Source organism: Tinamus guttatus, unplaced genomic scaffold (genome assembly GCF_059628265.1).
Source record: "Tinamus guttatus ecotype Peru unplaced genomic scaffold, ASM5962826v1 Tinamus_guttatus_pri_ptg000898l, whole genome shotgun sequence".
In the NCBI taxonomy this organism is placed as follows: Eukaryota; Metazoa; Chordata; class Aves; order Tinamiformes; family Tinamidae; genus Tinamus; species Tinamus guttatus.
Genome location: NW_028289432.1, coordinates 25,215 through 44,815, shown reverse-complemented (window position 1 = coordinate 44,815; position 19,601 = coordinate 25,215). Strand labels below are relative to the sequence as shown.

The 19,601-nt window shown below is 42.4% G+C and overlaps 1 protein-coding gene across 1 annotated transcript in view; it reads left to right on the top strand.

Annotated features, from left to right (window-relative positions):
• Positions 1–1,473: 1,473 nt before the first annotated feature.
• LOC104575225 (transportin-1) overlaps positions 1,474–19,601 on the top strand; it is a gene marked incomplete at its 3' end in the record, with an annotated part of 42,894 nt that continues 24,766 nt past the window's right edge. Inside the window, exons 1-2 of the mRNA XM_088537921.1 lie at positions 1,474–1,621; positions 4,482–4,557. Of these exons, the coding sequence (XP_088394047.1) occupies positions 1,517–1,621; positions 4,482–4,557 (181 nt within the window). The remainder of the gene's footprint in view (positions 1,622–4,481; positions 4,558–19,601) is intronic.

Below are 19,601 nucleotides of genomic sequence, written 5' to 3'. Positions count from 1 at the left end.
CCTCGTTATCTGCATGTGAAGATATAAATATACTTGTCTGCCTCATGTCCTGCTACCCTGTGCCACTTGCCTTGCTGTTTTCTGGAGATGATACTAGGCTTACTAGATTTGGTGGCCTTTGGTAAGGAAGGGAGGGCCTACTCGACGCTTCTTAGTAGCTTAGACTAACTTAACGCGTTTATCTCCTTGAAAGTGTGTGTGTGTGTGGGGGGGAGGTGAGACCAAGAGCCTTGCAGCAAATACCACGATGTTGCCGGTTAGGGGACTGCTCAAGTTTGTGTATTCACCAATAAGGGGATTCCCCCACAGTCTGGCTGAAGAGCAGGACAAAGGGAGGGGGGAGACTGAGCAGAGCCATGAGAGAGTGGGACAAAAAGAGTATCTGCAAGGAGATGGGGGCCTTTACAAAGGAGGGAAATAGGGCAATTCCCCCACATTCTTCAGCAAGGGGGACAAAGGAGTGGGTGAACTCAGGTGAGAGCAGATGGAGGGAGGCAGGAGTTGGGTGTAGGCGGGCCGGGAAGGCTGTAACTGCTGAGTACCTTGGCCAATGGGGAAAAGGAGAGGGCGTCCCTCGGTCAGGAAATCAGGATAAAAGGGGGGCTGCGTCCCCCAGCAATCTGAGAGACCCCACAGGGATATGCCTGGTGGACTCTCCCTTTATTCGAATAAAGTTTTAGGACTCCTCTGTCTCCTTTTTGGACATTCAGTTCTTGACAGCGAGATTTTTCTGCTCGCCCATGCCCGATGCTTTATGCAAGAGCTGGGACTGGGGTGTGTGGCGCATGTAGCATTCATACCCAGCACTGGGCCGTAGGAGAGGGAGCAGAAAGTGGGACAGGCTTGCTGTTAGATGAGTGGGATGCTCACAAGTGCACTGACTAAAAATAAGAATGTAAAAGCTAAGCATTTGCTGTTTTTCACTTTCATGCTTTAGAACAGCTTCAGGCAGTGTGTGCTCTTTGTCCATTATAACATATGTATAATCGTGTAGGAGATAGCTATATCCATATCTACTCATCTGTACCACAGCTTTCCCCCCCGCTGCTGCTGTGAGCCCCTCAGGAGGGCAGCGGCGCAAGGCCGAGGTGCCACGTTTCCGGGCTGGAACGTGGCACCTCGGCCTTGCCTCGAGATTGAGGCCCCGCGACGCTAGCGGAGTGTTTGTATCACGCTGCAGGCTCCCGGCGCGGAGGGACGCACGAGGCGTACGGCGGCGGCGCGAGTGGGCGGGGGCGCGCCCGGCTCCACGAGGAGGCCCGGCAGCTGCCAGCACCACAGCGCCAATTCGCCGTGACTCAGGCGGCTCGGCAGGCGGCGGAGAGCAGGTCGGTGGGGCTGGGCCCGGGGGCGGGGAAGTGGGGCCGGGGCGGGCGGCGCGCTGCCCACTCCCTTCCTCCTCCTCTTCCTCCTCCCTTCTCTCTTCCCTCCTGGCGCGGCTCCCGCCTTTGCGCGGTCTCGGCCTGTCGCGCCGCTAACGGTGCCGTCGTCGCGCGCTGTTTCGCAGCGAGCCAAGATGGAGTACGAGTGGAAGCCCGACGAGCAGGGGCTCCAGCAGATCCTGCAGCTGCTCAAGGAGTCCCAGTCCCCGGACACCACCACGCAGAGGGCCGTGCAACAAGTATCCTTGGGCGAGGCCTGCGCCGCGCGGGCCGCGTCGCGCCGCCCGTGGGGGCATAGTGGGGCTGCCGTGGCAGCGCTTGGGCTCGGCCTCAGGTCGGGACCTGGGCCGGGGAGCCGCGCGGCCTCCGCGAGGCCGAGGCGGGGCGGCTGGGGCGCGGCGTTTGAACGGCGGCGGCCCGCGGGCCGCCCTGCGCCGCCGGGAGCGCGGGCACCTGTTGTGAACGCGGCGCCAAGCGCAGGCCTCGGCTTTTTAAAGCGCTGGTAGTGCCGCTTTTTAACGCGTTAGCCCTCGCTGGGCGGCTGCCAGTGTCTCCGCCCCGTCGGGAGGGCGCGGCGCGGGGTCCGTGGCCGGGAGGGGTCGGGGCCTCCGCTGCGGCGGGAGGGCGTCGGGGCCGCGCGGGCGCCGCTTCCTGCGCTGCCCTGGAAAGCGGCGGGCCCGGCCCCGCGCGGTGTGACCGCGCTGGCGGCCGCCGCGCCTCGGCCATGGGAGCAGTGAAATGGCAGCCTGCGCCGAACAAAGGTGGAGCGAGGAGGCCTCCGAGCGCGGCTGCTGGAGGCGTAAAGTCTTGGAAGAAAAGCAATCTCTAACCTGCCCCTTCTCGTGCCTTCAATTTTACCGGATTGCTGCTCTGAAATGTTTAGGCCTCCTGAAAGTGCATGAAATATGTCAGTTATCGTCTAGATACCTTTTGTTCTTTCTTTTTAAGGCATTTGCATGGAGGTCTTCAGAGAAAGCAACAGAATTTATTCATGTAGGTGAGCACAAATGTGTGTTTATTTTTCAGGTTAAGAATTAAGCTTGAAGCCAACTTTGCCTGACTTGTAGGTTTTTCTTAACAGATGCAGTCAAATTCAGGAAGATTTCTGCTCTTATTTAAGAGGTGCAATTCATTTTCATGTCAATTGTTCTGTTCTTGCAGATGTGTTTTTGATTTTTAACATGTTGCTCATTTGCAAAAATCCCATGTAGAGATTTCCGACTAAGCAAAGTATTCTGACAATGCAGTGTTAACCCCACACTTAAGTAGGTACTTTATTTAGTATTTCAAATACAGGTGTTTAACAACAGTAGCTTTAATAGTAAATTATATTTAAACCTCCCTTTCACATACCTTTATAGTGTTTGGTTTATTTAAAAACATCAATGTACATGCATGATAGACATTGGGAATGGTGTTTTGAAGGTGAGTAGGAACTGACTAAACAAAATAAACAAAATGCTATTGACTAGTATTTGAAGCACATCTTAAATGCCTCTGGTAACTCCCTGCTGTTCAGCAGTTTTCAAGTCCGTCCTCATCTAAAGTCATCTTATGCTGTGCTGTACAAGCTAGATAAGTGGCACATTTTTTACCATTTTAAGTTACTTTAGGAACGTATTCCAATACAGCTTGACAGGTAATGTCCTATAACTCAAAAAGGAGGGGGGGAAAAAAAAGTTTTTTGAATCTGTTCCCACAAAACTTTGTGATGGCTGTTTTATTGTAGGATGCTACTTAGTAGCATGCCCAAGAAGAATGAGGACTGATGGTTTCAATCCATGATTTTTTGAGAATGTATTGACTCTTGTGCTTTTTCTTTGATACATTTTTGGCACATTCAAGTGCTTATAACTAAGATGGGAAGAGCAGGTTAGCCTGAGCTCTTTATTGACAAATTCTGTCTCAGTAAGCCTTTTCAGTATTAAATATTGAATCCTTTTTATTTTTTTATTTTTTTAAGTTGAAGATATTGGACATACCTTAGGGAAGGTAAAATGGATGAAGAACCACTAAAGAAAGACAGTATAGTCGATAACATGTCCTTTGGTTCTTGATTATGTGATTATGTGTATTCTAATTAAGTTCCTCTTCAATGCTGACCTTCCAGTTCTTTCTGCTTGCTTCTGCTGCTGCCTCCTATTCAAGCCACAGCAGGTTCATTGTTATTAGTAATGTCCATTTGACTGCTTTGGTGATTACATTGCTGAATTTTGGAAAAAAAAATGAAACTTGCTTCTGTACTTTGCATTCCTAAAACAGCATTTTGACAACTGTACTCATATATATTACCTTGTTTCTAGGGGCTGTGTAGCACACTATTCACTTGCTGCAGCTCTCCTCCTGTTTATATTTGCTCTCCTGTGTGTTTTGCAGTAGTGGAGCTTGGGACTGTGATAAATATGCTTCTCTTCTATTAAGTGGGGAAGATAGCAGGCTTCTCTGGTAGAACTGCTATTTGATTCAAGGGCTGATACTCCAGAAAATGGGCAGGTGCACAGAAACATGATTTTGATAAGGTGTCCAGAAACATTGTCTTTTAAGAGACAGTGGATAAGCATAAACCTTGTAATAAAAAGTAGCTGGCCGTTTACAGTTAAATTAACACCTAAAGCTGAGGCTGCAGCTAGTTAGCAGCATATAGTAGCACATGTCTAATACTAAGAAAGGGAAGAGCTTATCAGAATTTTAAGCACTTGTGTGTTTGTGTCAAAATGCCTTTTGGGGGAGGAGGCTGTTTTGTTAGGTTTCACATTGGGTTCCTTAGGTTTGGACTGAAATCCCAGACAAACAGTACAGAGAACTTGCTCCTTCCCCTCTTATATTTTGATGGCCTTAAAATATTTTTACAGTCTGTTAATGTCTGTGTGTGTGTATGTAATTTTATATATATATAATATCAGCATAACTGAAGTTTTTTGTGTATTAAAATTATGTGAACTGTTTAAAAATATTTCTTAATCTGTATATTGTGAGCTTATAGTCACAGGTATTTGAAATGACACTGTAAAAGTATTTAACTGCATTTAATATTTGTTTTATCCAGAAAGCTCTCTGTGTATGAAAAATTCAATTTTCCTTAACAGCTTTTTCCTCCAGAAACTAGAACAACTCAACCAGTATCCAGATTTTAACAACTACCTGATTTTTGTTCTTACAAAGTTAAAGTCTGAAGGTAAGTTCTTGAGGTATCAAATTATTTATTTACTTATTTTTAATTCTAGGTACTTTTGACTTTGAGTTTTCTTAGTTTGAAAGAAATAGGGGAGTTGATTCCTATAGTCATCCTCCAGTCCTACAATAGCCATAGAACTCTAGTCTCTTGGGCAAACTTCTTGTAAAAGATCTGATCAATACTGTTATCAATAATTGTTTTTAATGTCTTGGAATAGTCCTCATTCTAAACATCTTGTGTAATCTTTCAGGAGATGTGAGAGCATCACACTTGAATTGGGCCCTAGTTAAATAGTGCAGTAACTTTGCACTTCTGGTAGACATTGGTGTAGGGTAACAAGTAAGCTTTTAATTATGTATATACACATTGTAAAACTTGCTGCTCAATCCAGTTATGATCATGATCTCACTAGTAACTCTTAATGTTGTTTATCAACCTGTTAAATAATTTGCAGATCACAAGTAGGAGTAGTCTGAAGATGCTGTCTGTCAAAATCTTCATTCTAAAGTTTTCATTTTAGTAAAATGAAGTAGGAGCTCCGCTGTCTCCTTTTGTCTTAATGCAGACTGTGTTGCAAACTGCCCTTTTACCAGTGGATGAATTTGGTCAGTTCCTTAGTAACGATTAGGATTTATAAAAGTTTGGTTCTTTCCTTGAGCACTTCTCTCTCCCAAGTGTAGTACAGCTACTGATTCGGGAGGTCTTTGCCAATGTAAGAGATTTAGTTTTGGATGTGTTTTAGCACCTCTATTGGCTTTTAATGCTTGTCAATACATTAGGGTTTGTTGTTGTTGTGTGCGTGTGTGTGTTTTTTTTTTGTATGTTTTTTTTTTCCTTTGGTGTCATGCTACCACCTTGGTTTTTGTTTTTGTTTCTGCCTCCTAATGCTTCTATGAGTTTTCAAATGCTTTATTTTTTCACTTTGAGTTGAATTCGACTTACATGTGGCTCTGTACCATGCAAAGCATCACTAACAGCATTTATCTTCTGTTTATCTTCTAGTGTTTTGGTTATTGCTGTTAGCTTATTTGGGGAGGAAGGAAAGAGGAGGAGGAATGTATATTTTCATTTTTGAAGGCTAGACTATATCTCAGTATTGCAGGGTATTCTACATAGGAAGTCTCTGGATAATCTTTAAGGTCTTGGGGACAAGCTTGAGAACAAGCCTTCAAAAGCTGAATCAACCAAGATTTTTGAGCAAAATGCTATCATTGAACTAAACTATCCAATACCTTGTTCACATGCTTTATACTTTTGACAGTAAAAATAATACTTGGAGTAAGTCTGGTAGTAGGATCTGGAGTTTGTATAAAGTATCTGGTGAGAAGGTTGCTCCACAACTTTTTATTCAACATTTTTTTTTCTTTTTTAAAATACTGACTCGCTTGCTAATTTCACCTTATTCATTCTGTTCTCTGTTTGATATTCTAGGTATGTGTAAGAATTGCTTTCCAGGTGGTCTGAGGTGATCCTGTAGCCCCCCCCCCCGATGGCTATATAAACCAATTTGGGATGAATTAAGGGTAAAAGATTAATGCTTTAGAGCTGTTATGTCTGGAAAAAAATAAAGTTGTAGGAAATATAAAGTTAATTTGTGAAAGTAAGTATTTGGGATCAATTTGTACTAATATCTCTTACTGGTACATCAGGGTAGGTCATTTGTGTGACTGCTGAGAAGAAGCTTCAGGAAGCTCTTGTCCTGCATCAGGGAAATGGACAAGTGGTTTTGACTGTGCAAACAAGGCAGCTATCCTTACTTTTCCAGCTTAGGAAACTTTGAGAATATTGAAGGTGCCAGAGTTGAAAGCAATGCCAGTCCTTTTCCTAGTACTTGCCAAGATGGAGTATCATGTTAGGTTGCTTGCGCAGGACTAATGAGGGATGCCTGGGGGCTGTTGCTTGGTCAATCATTCCTCGTGAGTCCTGCCCAGGCAAGGCCGGGAGACCTTTGGAAGTGTCATTCTCTAGCTACTCTGCTCTTGCCATCCCCTTTTGGACCAGCAGGGAGAAAAGCCTGATGAACTCATTAGATATATAATCATCTTCAGTGCAACTCAGAAAGTATTCCTTCCTTCTTCTACGTGAAGAAGGTTGTGTTAGCAGTGTGTCCCACAGCCTTGCCAGGGTTGTTAGCTGGGAGGAAGAGCTAATGTGCAGCTTGAAGCACCTACACCTCAGAGCCAAGCTGAGACCTCCATCAGTGTGAATGTTGTTAGGGTTGCACCATCCCAGAAGAGAAGCTGCAGAAGTAAGCTTGCAAGCTCTCTTCAAAAGACCTGAATGAAGGGAAATGAGAAGACAGCTTATTCAAAAGAAATTAAGGTGTATTGGTAGCTAGTGCATGAGCAAGAGAGCTCAGTTTCATACCAGCTGAACTTAACTTAGGTTCTGCTTTTGCAACTGCTGCTGAGATAGCTGTGCTTAAAGATACACCTAGGTAACAGCTCCTTAATGTGGACATTAAAGTTAAGTGTGGGTCTTGTTAAACTGTCAGACTTGGGTCTTCCTGGAAGCATAGAGGTAGTAGCTTTACTACCTCTTCATTAGTGGAAATGTATGGCCAAGTTTGCACTTACCTAAAGTTACAGCACACACATGCTGTATTTCTATGTTTTTTTTTTACTATTGTGCATCTATAAAGATAGCATTGCAAATCTGGACAAACCTTGACATTAAAAATATTTCAGAATATAAAAATATGTTGATGAAATGGCATGCAGTTCTGGATGGACTTAAATATGATTCCAGTTTATTATAGTTTGAGGTGTTGAGATCCTACCTCAAGGTGTTCCCCAGGATGAATGATACTTGGCAGCTTTCCTTCACAGGGAGAAATGGAGTCCAGATTAACTGAAAAATGTCTGAGTAAATGAAGTTTGGTTTTACTAATGAAAATATCGTTCAGATGCTGTATTACTATAGCTGTGCCTTCTTGGATTGACAGGTGTAAAACCAGGCAGATCATGTAGTTGCATTGGGTTCCAATGCTGGGGGTTGGTTCGTTGGTTGGTTTGTGTCCTCTAATATCCTCTGAGCTGAACTCAGGATCCTGTAGGTTATTTTTAGGAGTGTGTGTGTGTGTAACTGCTCTTCCTCATATCTTTTTCTTTTACATGTGGTTGACTGAAACAGAAGCAGTCCAGTCTTGTAAGGGAGTACTATCTTTGTTTCTATTGCTTCTTTTTCCACATGCCTGAAGCAACCTTTTTTATTTTTAAGTCATGCATCTAAATCCTCCTTTCCTTGTTCTATTTTCCATACTTAAGTCTGTTCCTTTGAAGGAAAAGATGAGAAAGTGTTGTGTTAATGTCAGGCATCTTTCTGTTTTTTGTTTGGGCCAGTTCTAGCTTGTAGCTAAGAGACTTTGAAGCAGCCATTCATTTGATGCCTGAGTTAGGTCGGAAGTAGAACTTCCATGTATCATAAGACAGGTAGTTCACACTCTAGGCCTAGCTTGATCGTAATGAATGTTCCTAAGATTTCTGGGATTTTTTTTCTCCTGTCTTTTGATGAGACGATTTTTGTTAATTCCCTGTGATTTATCTATTTGTTTGTTTGTTTTAACCTGAAATTCTACCTTGCTTCATCTTGCACATTAAGAGCTTTGTGAATGAGAGGTGGACCAGGCTTACACTAAATGATGAAAGTTGATAGCTGTTCTCATTCACTAAGGATACACTCTTAATTCTTGGTAATTCAGCTTGACAGGGAGTGTTGGGCATGGTGACTGTCATAATTGTGCCCTGATGTTTTGTTTTGTGGGGTGACATCAACATAGTCTGAGATAACGCTGGATATTTTCATCAGAAAAGACTACTGTGTTGCCTCCTGGTAGCATTTCTCTAACCAACTTTAAGGTGAAACTAAATTGAGAATTTGTGACGTCTGTAGATTACTCGCATTATACTTTGCCTGTATCCATTTTTGAATGAGGTTTTTTACACCTGTGAGAGCAGAAAAAGAAGCTGTATATATATGGTTTCAGAATTAATGTGGCCTTCTGTTTGGCATTCATTTGACCTGATGCACTGATGCAGCCGTCATGTTGGTGTATGGTTGTATATTTTAAAAAAAATTGCAAGAACAGAAGTGATATTGAATCTTACCACTTGTTAGATGAGGTATGAGATGCTTAGCACATCTTTATCTCAGTGTTATCTTAGTAGATAGACCATATCCTAATGTTTAAAATAATCTTTGAGATGAACTTCTAGCCTAGAAATGAATGAGCTGGGATTGAGGAGGCTGCTTAAGTCTTCATTATAGCCTTTGAGGATGGTCTTTTCAGTTTATTTTCAAAATACTTCGGATTTCTGTGAATCAGTAGAAACCTTTCTGCAACTCTTGATCTTGTTCATGTGATGACTTAAATCATGCAGTGTTTTACTTTGACGCAGAGTATTACTATGAAGAAAGGCGCTGCTTTTTTTTCTTCCTCATGAGCTTCCCCCCACTTCTCCAGTAAAAAGTTACCACAGGTGGTGATTTATTTTCTGAGTGATAATGCCATTAATAATTCATCAGCAGAATTTGATAATTTAATAATTCAAGCAGAATTTGAAATGGATTTTATTAAATATTACTAGGATTGGAAGCTGTGCTGTGGATTTGAATAAATTCTTTTCTAATGAGCATGGGAATTCAGATTTGAACTGTTACCTGGACAATCATAAGCCTGTTCTTAGGACCTTTTTCATTGTGTTCGTGCTAAAAGATTCTTGAAGTTCAGCAAGGAGGAGGCCATCATGTGAGCTCAGGTGTTGATTACTCAGTTTCCAGTTTCTCAGAGGTGTTTTTGATGAGCAGGCTTAGTCCAGAAAAGTGGTTCAGCAGCTCCTGCCTCCCCAAACATACTGTTGTCCTGAACTATGACATTCTTAAATAGACTAAAATAACTGCTAATGAGTAAATCAGATTGGACTACAATTCAGAATTAAGATCAATCAGACTAATTCGTCCTTACATTTTGAAGTGCTAGGACACGTGTAGTGTCCTACTTAAACAGCAGCAAAATACTTTTTATATTAAATTCAGATACATTAAGAATTGTGAAAACAAGCACAACTGAGTTTCAGTAATCAATGCATAAATTAATTGAGGTCCTTAAATACTTAGAGTGAAACCAAATTGAGATAGTAATTTTATCCAAGACCATATAAAGGTTCCTAATTTTTCTGTATGATGCCTCATTTCTTCCTTTTTCTTTTCTTGTAGGGATATTGTAATGGGGATATAAGGAAAATATTTCTCCTAAGTAGTTTTGTGACATACATGCCCTATGCAAGAATTGACTTTTAAAATACTAAAATAAATATATATACACACATACACACACACACTTTGAAACTTTTTTTGTTTTGAAACTCTGATGACTCTTGAAAGTCTTGAAAGAAACTTTGAAGTTACGTAGTAGATGTGTGGTGTGATTCAGTGCTTCAGGAATGCTTTCTTGGAGCTCCTTATTCTCTGAGCATCCAGAATCAGCGTATGGCATCTCTGTTATGGAAGTGTCTCTTCCGTATCCGTGAAGCCCACACAGGGAAAGCATTGGAGAAGAACAGATGCAATAAGTTCCTCGACTGTACTACCTTCTTACTAGCCTAGTGCCCTCAGGTTTTGGTTCATGTTGATTTAGGTTCTTCAAAGGTGCTGTTTACTGTAAGCAAAGTAATTTTAGGAGGATCTTGGAGTACTTGTTTTTCCTCAGAGGGCTTGTGGAACTAAAGGAGATAAATTTTCAGGCTTTTCCCAGTCCTTATTGTTATCAGACTCTGATTTCTTAGTATCTGTGCTGCCTTATGAGGTTCAGGTAGGGCCTGACTTGACTCCGCAATAAATACACTCTAAAAAAACAAATGTATTTGTTTTTGTTTTCTAAGATAAGGTAAAATGTGGCTAGACATTTTTTGAAGCTTTTTCTTAGTATATCTCTGAATGTGAGTGTAGTTTGGTGCTAGGATTGTGTGTATTTACTTTTAAAGAGTCCAACTCTGATGTTTACTTTGTTGCGTTTCTTGTCAAATCTAAATGTACCTGGAAAGCCAAACACCCCTGTGTGATATTCCCCTAGAGAAAGGAAAGGCACTGCTGGTGCAATTTCTAGATACACTTTTATCTGTTAAGCACTACTTGATTCAATATAGTTAGGAGGTGTTTGAGTCAGGCATTTGTTTCATCATGTGTTTTAATCCTCTTTTGCTTAGAATGTAACTTCTTGGATAGCTGGAATTGAGTGACTTGGATCGAAAGTAGTGTTTATCCACTGTCAGACTGTGATATAATGATTGCAAGCATGCCTCATTTTTCCTTATTATTCTTGTGATGATGGCAACTGAAAATGTTAAGATGTAACTTTTAAAGGAAAACTGCTTTGTCTGCTGATCTCAGTTCCTATCTGTTAAATCTTTTTTTAGATAGAAGCTGTGATTCTTCATATAAATACAAAATGTGAGCAGTGTCATCTGAGAAGCAAAAGTTTATTTTCTTATGTTCTAATACATAAGATATGCAGATAGAAATACAATACAGAGACACCTTGATGATTTTCTTTCTACCAGAAAGAGCACCTACTTTTTTGTTTGTGTTCAGTGCTGGACTTGGTACAAGTTTAAGCTTAAAGTACTATAAGCTCCTATTATATCAGAAGGCTGAAAATGTTTCAGAACATTGAATCATAGAATCATAGAATCATAGAATGCTTAGGGTTGGAAGGGACCTCTAGAGATCATCTAGTCCAACCCCCCTGCACACGCAGGGTCACCTAGAGCACGTGGCACAGGACTGCATCCAAGCGGGTTTTGAAGATCTCCAGAGAAGGAGACTCCACAACCTCTCTGGGCAGCCTGTTCCAGTGCTCTGTCACCCTCACTGTTAAGAAATTTTTCCTTAAGTTCCTATGGAATTTTTGATGTTTCAGTTTCCGGCCATTTCCTCTAGTCCTATCAGTGGCCACCACTGAAAAGAGACCATCCCCGTCCTCTGCACTCCCTCCCTTGAGGTACTTATAGACACTGATTAGATCCCCTCTCAGCCTTCTCTTCTCCAGGCTGAACAGGCCCAGCTCACTCAGCCTCTCCTCATAGGGCAGATGTTCCAGGCCCCTGATCATCCTTGTAGCCCTGCGCTGGACTCTCTCCAGCAGCTCCACATCCCTCTTGTACTGTGGAGCCCAGAACTGGACACAGTACTCCAGATGCGGCCTCACCAGGGCTGAGTAGAGGGGCAGGATCACCTCCCTCGACCTGCTAGAGATGCTCTTCTTAATGCACCCCAGGATCCCATTGGCCTTCTTGGCCACGAGGGCACACTGCTGCCTCATGGTCAACTTGTCGTCCACCATGACACCCAGGTCTTTCTCCGCAGAGCTGCTCTCCACAAGGTCAGTCCCCAGCCTGTACTGGTGTCTGGGGTTATTCCTCCCCAGGTGCAGAACCTTGCACTTGGTCTTGTTGAATTGCATGAGGTTTTTCACCGCCCAGTTGTCCAGTCTGTCCAGGTCCCTCTGGATGGCAGCACAGCCCTCTGGGGTATCGGCTACTCCTCCCAGTTTGGTATCATCAGCAAACTTGCTGAGGGAGCACTCTGTGCCTTCATCCAGGTCATTGATGAATAAATTGAACAGGACTGGACCAAGGACTGACCCCTGGGGGACCCCACTAGCCACAGGCCTCCAACTAGACTCTGCACCGCTGATCACCACTCTCTGGGCCCTGCCATCCAGCCAGTTCCTAATCCATCTCACTGTCCACTCATCTATCCCACACTTCCGGAGCTTGCCCAGGAGGATGTTGTGAGGGACGGTGTCAAAAGCCTTGGTGAAGTCGAGATAGACGACATCCACCGCTCTCCCCTCGTCTATCCAGCCGGTCATTTCATCATAGAAGGCTATCAGGTTAGTCAGGCAAGACTTTCCCTTGGTGAATCCATGCTGACTACTCTTGAGCACCTTCTTGTCCTCCATGTGCCTGGAGACAACAGCCAGTATGAGCCGTTCCATCACTTTTCCGGGGACGGAGGTGAGGCTGACTGGCCTGTAGTTGCCTGGGTCCTCCTTCTTGCCTTTTTTGAAGACTGGCGTGACATTGGCCTTCTTCCAGTCTTCCGGCACCTCCCCCGTTCTCCAGGATCTTTCAAAGATGATGGAGAAAACATCAGAGATGATGGATTGAGTGTATCTGAATACATGAATGACCTCAAAGGGCACTAGTAGTAGCTAGTAAGAAATTAATCATTACTCAGATGATTTGAGAGTCATGGAAGAAAGTTTGTCACAACAACCTAACTACAGGGATGTCTATAAGAAAGTAAAGCTGGAAATGTTCTGTTGATGTTGCCTTACATTATTTATAAACAGTTAGCTTCTGAAGAAAGTATTGTAAATAAAAACCCATATCTGTGCAGAGTGTGGGAAGGCTGTAACTGCTGACCAATAATGAGTTTATTGCTTAGTTATGCAAGATTATACATTCTGTCTGCTAATGAATAGTGATCAATCTGTTTGCAAAAATTTGTACATCTCTACAAGCTTGCATGAGCACAAAGGGTTTAAAGAACTAATCCTCTGTTTTCACTCCTGCTTTCAGCTTCTTTATCGTATCCCCACAAACTGGTTGTCTCAGCTCTTTTCCTATCTAATGCCATTTTATGTATCACCTTCTGATCCTGTAACTAAATCAGTGCTGAAATTCCACTATCAAGAGCAAAAGAATCCTTATAAGAGATCACAATGCAGTGTAATAATGCAGTGATTCCACACTATATAATTAATGTATCCCAGACTATATAATTAACCCTGGATATTGTTGCAGTTTGGGAACATCTGAAAGGTAGTGTCATGTCTCTGATCTGTACTTGTGTTTGTGTGTTTCCCCCCCCCACCCCCTCCTTCTCTCTTTTCTCCAAGTACCTTTGTCCTAATCAAGTGCATAGGGAGATTAAATGACAAGCTTCCCAGTTAATGTATCTGAAGAAGTGTTTTTGTCAGATAAATACAAGTTTGGTTACTGAGTATACTAAAGGTGAATGCTATGACAGTATGTATTTTGAAATAGCTATTGAAATGCAAGGATGAATTGGGTGAATCTTGTTACCAGATTGAATGGTTCAGGATACTGCATCAGACTGGAGTTTGAATTTCAAGAAGTCCAAAATGCAGGATGCCCAACAAAGCTGAAACTGTGTAAAGTGCTATGGATTGGAAGTTTAGGCTTTTCTTCTTGCTGTCTACATAGTATAGTTACAGCTTAACAGAAAGCTGTTTGCTATCCTTCACGTATAGGTCGTGCTGTGAAGCCAGGCTACTTGTGGATCTCTGTCTGATGCCCTTCCTTGCCAGTAAGGCTGCTTCCTCTATATGCTAAGGCCTTCATTTGTCCTTATAAAGCAATAAACAGCCTGAGATTTCACCTGCCATAAGCAGATATGACATGTATGTGTGCTTTTATTGCATAATTAGTTCATCAAGTCAAAACCCTTTCTCATTTTAATTTACCAAGCCTGTACTCAGTATACTTCCTTTTTTTTTCTAGGCTGACCAAAATACAAGTTTTATCTTTTTGTGCACTATTACCAGATTTTTCAATTAGCAGTGTTAGATTTCCAATTGCCGTCTGGCAAGTAGAGCAGAGTTTGGGCTGTAGTAGAATTGTCTTTCCTAAATAACCATGCCTCAATGTATAGTAAGAAAATAGTTCACTTATCTGTTCTTACTCTAATACTCCTTTATACTTTTTTAGAAGTTTAACTTTCTTCTAGTACTTATATAAGTGTGTATATATATAAGTAATAAGTATATATTTGTGGGTATAAGTATAAAAATATGCTTACTTATACCCACAAATCCATGGGCCCTGATGGGATGCGCCCCAGAGTGCTGCGGGAGCTGGCAGAGGTCATAGCTAAGCTGCTCTCCATCATCTTTGAAGGATCCTGGAGAACGGGGGAGGTGCCGGAGGACTGGAAGAAGGCCAATGTCCCACCAGTCTTCAAAATAGGCAAGGAGGAGGACCCAGGCAACTACAGGCCAGTGAGCCTCACCTCCGTCCCTGGAAAAGTGATGGAACGGCTCATACTGGCCGTTGTCTCCAGGCATATGGAGGACAAGAAGGTGCTCAAGAGTAGTCAGCACGGATTCACCAAGGGGAAATCTTGCTTGACTAACCTGATAGCTTTCTATGATGGAATGACCAGCTGGATAGATGAGGGCAGAGCGGTGGATGTCGTCTATCTTGACTTCACCAAGGCTTTTGACACCGTCCCTCACAGCATCCTCCTGGGCAAGCTCCAGAAGTGTGGGATAGATGAGTGCACAGTGAGGTGGATTAACAAGTGGCTGGATGGCAGAGCTCAGAGGGTGGTGATCAGTGGTGCCAAGTCTAGTTGGAGGCCTGTAGCTAGCGGTGTCCCCAAGGGGTCAGTCCTTGGTCCAGTCCTGTTCAATTTATTCATCAGTGACCTGGATGGAAGGCACAGAGTGCTCCCTCAGCAAGTTTGCTGATGATACCAAACTGGGAGGAGTAGCCGATACCCCAGAGGGCTGTGCTGCCATCCAGAGGGACCTGGACAGATTGGACAACTGGGCAGTGAAAAACCTCATGCAATTCAGCAAGGCCAAGTGCAAGGTCCTGCACCTGGGGAGGAATAACCCCAGACACCAGTACAGGCTGGGGACTGACCTTCTGGAGAGCAGCTCTGCAGAGAGGGACCTGGGTGTCATGTTGGACGACGAGTTGACCATGAGGCAGCAGTGTGCCCTCGTGGCCAAGAAGGCCAATGGGATCCTGGGGTGCATTAAGAAGAGCGTCTCCAGCAGGTCGAGGGAGGTGATCCTGCCCCTCTACTCAGCCCTGGTGAGGCCGCATCTGGAGTACTGTGTCCAGTTCTGGGCCCCACAGTACAAGAGGGATGTGGAGCTGCTGGAGAGAGTCCAGTGCAGGGCTACAAGGATGATCAGGGGCCTGGAACATCTGCCCTATGAGGAGAGGCTGAGGGAGCTGGGCCTGTTCAGCCTGGAGAAGAGAAGGCTGAGAGGGGATCTAATCAGTGTATATACATACCTCAAGGGAGGCAGTGAGGAGGATGGTGCTGGCCTCTTTTCAGTGGTGGCCACTGATAGAACTAGAGGAAATGGCCTGAAAGTGAGGCAACAGAAGTTCCACAGGAACTTAAGGATTTTTTTTTTTTTTTTTTTTTTTTTTAACAGTGAGGGTGACAGAGCCCTGGACCGGGCTGCCCAGAGAGGTTGTGGAGTCTCCTTCTCTGGAGATCTTCAAAACCCGCTTGGATGCAGTCCTGTGCCACGTGCTCTAGGTGACCCTGCGTGTGCAGGGGGGTTGGACTAGATGACCTCTAGAGGTCCCTTCCAACCTTAAGCATTCTATGATTCTACTTGGCTATACAAGTGCTCTTATGAGGCACTAAGTGAATGATCCTATGTTACTCAGGATACCAGTGAAAATCAGACTATCCACAAAACTTTGATATATGATTCCTGCTGAACTCGATCCTTTTTTCAAGTCATTTGAAATCAATCTTCATTCTCTCTGTTCACTTTCTGTGCAAGACTTCTATCAGTCTCCTTTTCTTGTGAAGGGAGAGAAATGAGGGGAAACTTGGCATTTAACATCTTGGAACACTTACAACACAGTTACCTTTGGTTAGGTAAATATTTTTCCTTGGAGATACAGATGTAGAAATATGTATTATTGAATCTATTTTGCTTGAACAACCAGTGTGTGCCACTCCTGAGGAAGCAGATAAGCCCAACAAGAATAGCACAGAGCAGCCCAGTGCTGCAGGGCTAAGCTGTGATGAGAGAGGGTTGCTTGAGCTGAGCTGAATGTAGCCATTACTGGCACTTACGACTCTCTCATGACATTTTTGTACTGGAATATCTTTTGAGAGCAGAAAGCAGAACCCAGTTAAAAAAAACAAAATCCTCATGTGGTTCTGAAGCGTGAGAATTATTTCATCCTAGAAGGAGAAAGGACTTTAAATACTTAGCAAAAGCAGGAGTAGTGCTTAGCCAGATGCTAAAGTCTATTATTAGCATGAGATATCTCAGCTGTGTGATCCAAGATGCACTGTTTTATGGTTCTTCAGATTGCCTTCAGGAAAGATGTTTAGACCCAGAGTTGACCAAAATACTGTTTGTACTCTTAAGGTGGCATCGAAACATATTTTCTTTTCTGGGCATTACTCCATTTGACATTAAAGAAAAGGCATTCTTGCTTGTGTGTGATTAGCATGGGAAGTGATAATGGGCATCCCTTTTAAGGCTAGATTTAACATTGTGAGCATGGTTGACTACTCAGTTGTACCCCAGCACTAGAGGAGAACACATTGAAACTGTTCCGGCATCATGCAAGTGTCTCGCAGCAAGTCTGATTTCTGTAAAACCTGGAGTAAGGTGGTGCTCTTGTTTCTTAGGAGCCATTACATTCTACCTCAGACAACAGCGCCTCACCTCATGAGTAGGAAACACCACATTTTTCTGCTAGGGAATAAACACTTTGTAGTATGTAGCAGTGTAGCATCTTGTCTTCTCGTGTAGGTCACTAGTATGACATCTCACCTGCATCTGCTTCTGTGAACATTTGATTCCTTAGAGTGAGAGACTCTGCGTGGACTTTTTGTATCCTAGACTCGTTCTTAGGTTGATCTCTAGGTCATCTCCAAAAACCTAATTGCTTTCACATTTGCAACCCAAGTCACACAAGCTCTTATTAGAAGCATAGTTGTTTGAAGACATCTGCTAGTACTTAAAAAGCACTTTAGTAGCCTTAAAATGATTGATGATATCTATGTAGTATGTTACCTGTGTGCCCTCCAGTAGATGTGCACCCAAGTGCTCAGTCTGTAAACTGTCACAATCTGAATGTGCTATTAGTGTTGCAGCAGAACTGAAAACTTATTGAGGGCCAAATGATCTTTGTTTCTATAAAACTGTATCATACAATGTGGCTTGAGAGGGTGATCTGGTATTGGTGGACTTGATTAGCACCAAATATGTTATGAAATGACAGCAGTCTGCTTCACTTTCCTTCTTTTCCTTGTACTGTATGTTCTTGTTGACTTTCTATGCTCCCAGGTTGACTGAGATGCAAGGAGACTGCGATCTTTCTTGATGGCTGAAGCATATGGCTGACAAAACTTATCACAGAATCTGTGAAATGTCTTATTCAGTTTTTAGGCCATCTGCCTGTAGTCTTGGTGTTACAGCAAGAACTCCATCCAGACCTATATTACTGCCTCCTGGCAGTGTAGCTGTTAAGTTGCTGAATGGCCTGGATTCCATCAATATCTTTGTGTAGTTGTAAATCAGAAGAAATTTTTCTCAAACTAAAATGTTGGCGATGCTGTAGTCTTAAAAATACTTGAGTATCAGATTCCAGGCTACTACCATAGCTCAAATGACAGCTGTGTATTTAGCACCGAGTCTGTTTCTCAGTGATATTCACTCACTGCCTGTCAGTGTGGTGATAACTGTTTTTTGCTTTTTGTTTTCAATCTCCTCTTTTTATCATTTCTTGATATTTTATTTATTTCATTTGGCAGATATATGACTTCAGTATAAATCCCTTGGAATCAACATTTCCTATGAGGAATAGTCTTTTTGTTCTTATATTGGCCAAAAGAATGAATTGAAGATACTTATTGTCGTGTTGCATAGAATGTATAAACATATATAAGAAAAAGTAGTTCTGAAATTTCACCCTAATGTGGCCTTGTTTTTTCTTGTCTTTTGTGTGTGTGTTTGCATGTGTATAAGTCATTCGACTGATCTGCCCTTTTCTGACACAAGCATCTTCCTAGTGTCTGTATTTTTGCTTGGTTACATTGAAGCTGTTGTCTTCTCTTCTGTAAACATAGCTAGGCATTCTGAAGGATGAGTCTTTTTTTTTTTTTTTTTTTTTAACACATTGTTTAATATTTTCCTAGTATAGTTTATAGCTAATGTAGCTCTCTAATCTGCCTTTGGTTGAAACTCTGATTCTTGTTGCATCTTGAGATAGTGCTGGACAAGTAGCTGTTGTATTCTTTGTACCACCGTGGTTGCTGATGATGACGCTCATTTTGGCTTGCAAGGGCTTTGAGTCGTGTGGGAATTGAGGGAAGGCTCCTTTGCTTTCCTCTCTGCACGAGAGTATAGGCAGTATATGCACTACTTTGAATTTTAGCATTCACTTAGAGGACTGGATTTCTTGGAGATCCTGTCACTGGATCCCACTTGCTTAAAGTAGTCAGAGTTGGACTTATTAAAATAGTGCAGTGGTAGGTGCAGAGATCTTATTTTGAGTTCAGGGAGTGTATTGATCAAGTCTGAGACTGATTAAGAGTTCAGGAGCTCAAGTTGTATTCTCCAGCTGACCTTTATTAATGCTAGTTTCAAAACTTTAAACAAAATGACCAAAACACTTTCAAGGAATAATAATAATTGTCACATGTTAAATACATGTTTTGTGGTTGAGAAAAGTTTGTCCATTCATCCACTGTTTAACTCTTTGATTTAAATTAATAAATTATTCCTTCCCTCTGCATGCTCTTAGAAAAGTCATTGGCACTTGAAATGCAGTACTGTAAAAGTGAATCAAACTTTACATTTTTAGAAATTGATCTATACCTAAAACCTGTAGGTAAAGTTATAGGATTGTTTCAAATATTTATGCATAGCATGGCTTCCTGGTTTACTCTTTCATTACATGGCTTGCTGATTAAAATTTCTGATTAAAATTCCTGAATTCTACATAAAAGCTATATTCGTATGTAAATCAATGCACTTACTGCTATAGAGCTTGAGAAAAAAAAAAACACTTTACGAAAGCTAAAATATAAAGACAAGAGATTAAAATATGCATGAAGACTTTCTGGTTTTGAAGCTTAAATAAAATCAGTGGATTAAAATGTTTTTTAAATTCTGATTAGCGCAAAAAAACAAACCCACTTTTTCTGGAGAGAAACTAGCTCAGACTAGCACAGGTCTCATGATAAAGTGTCTTAACAGTTGTCAGGCTGAAATCACAGGTGTACTGAGAGCCCTACTGTTG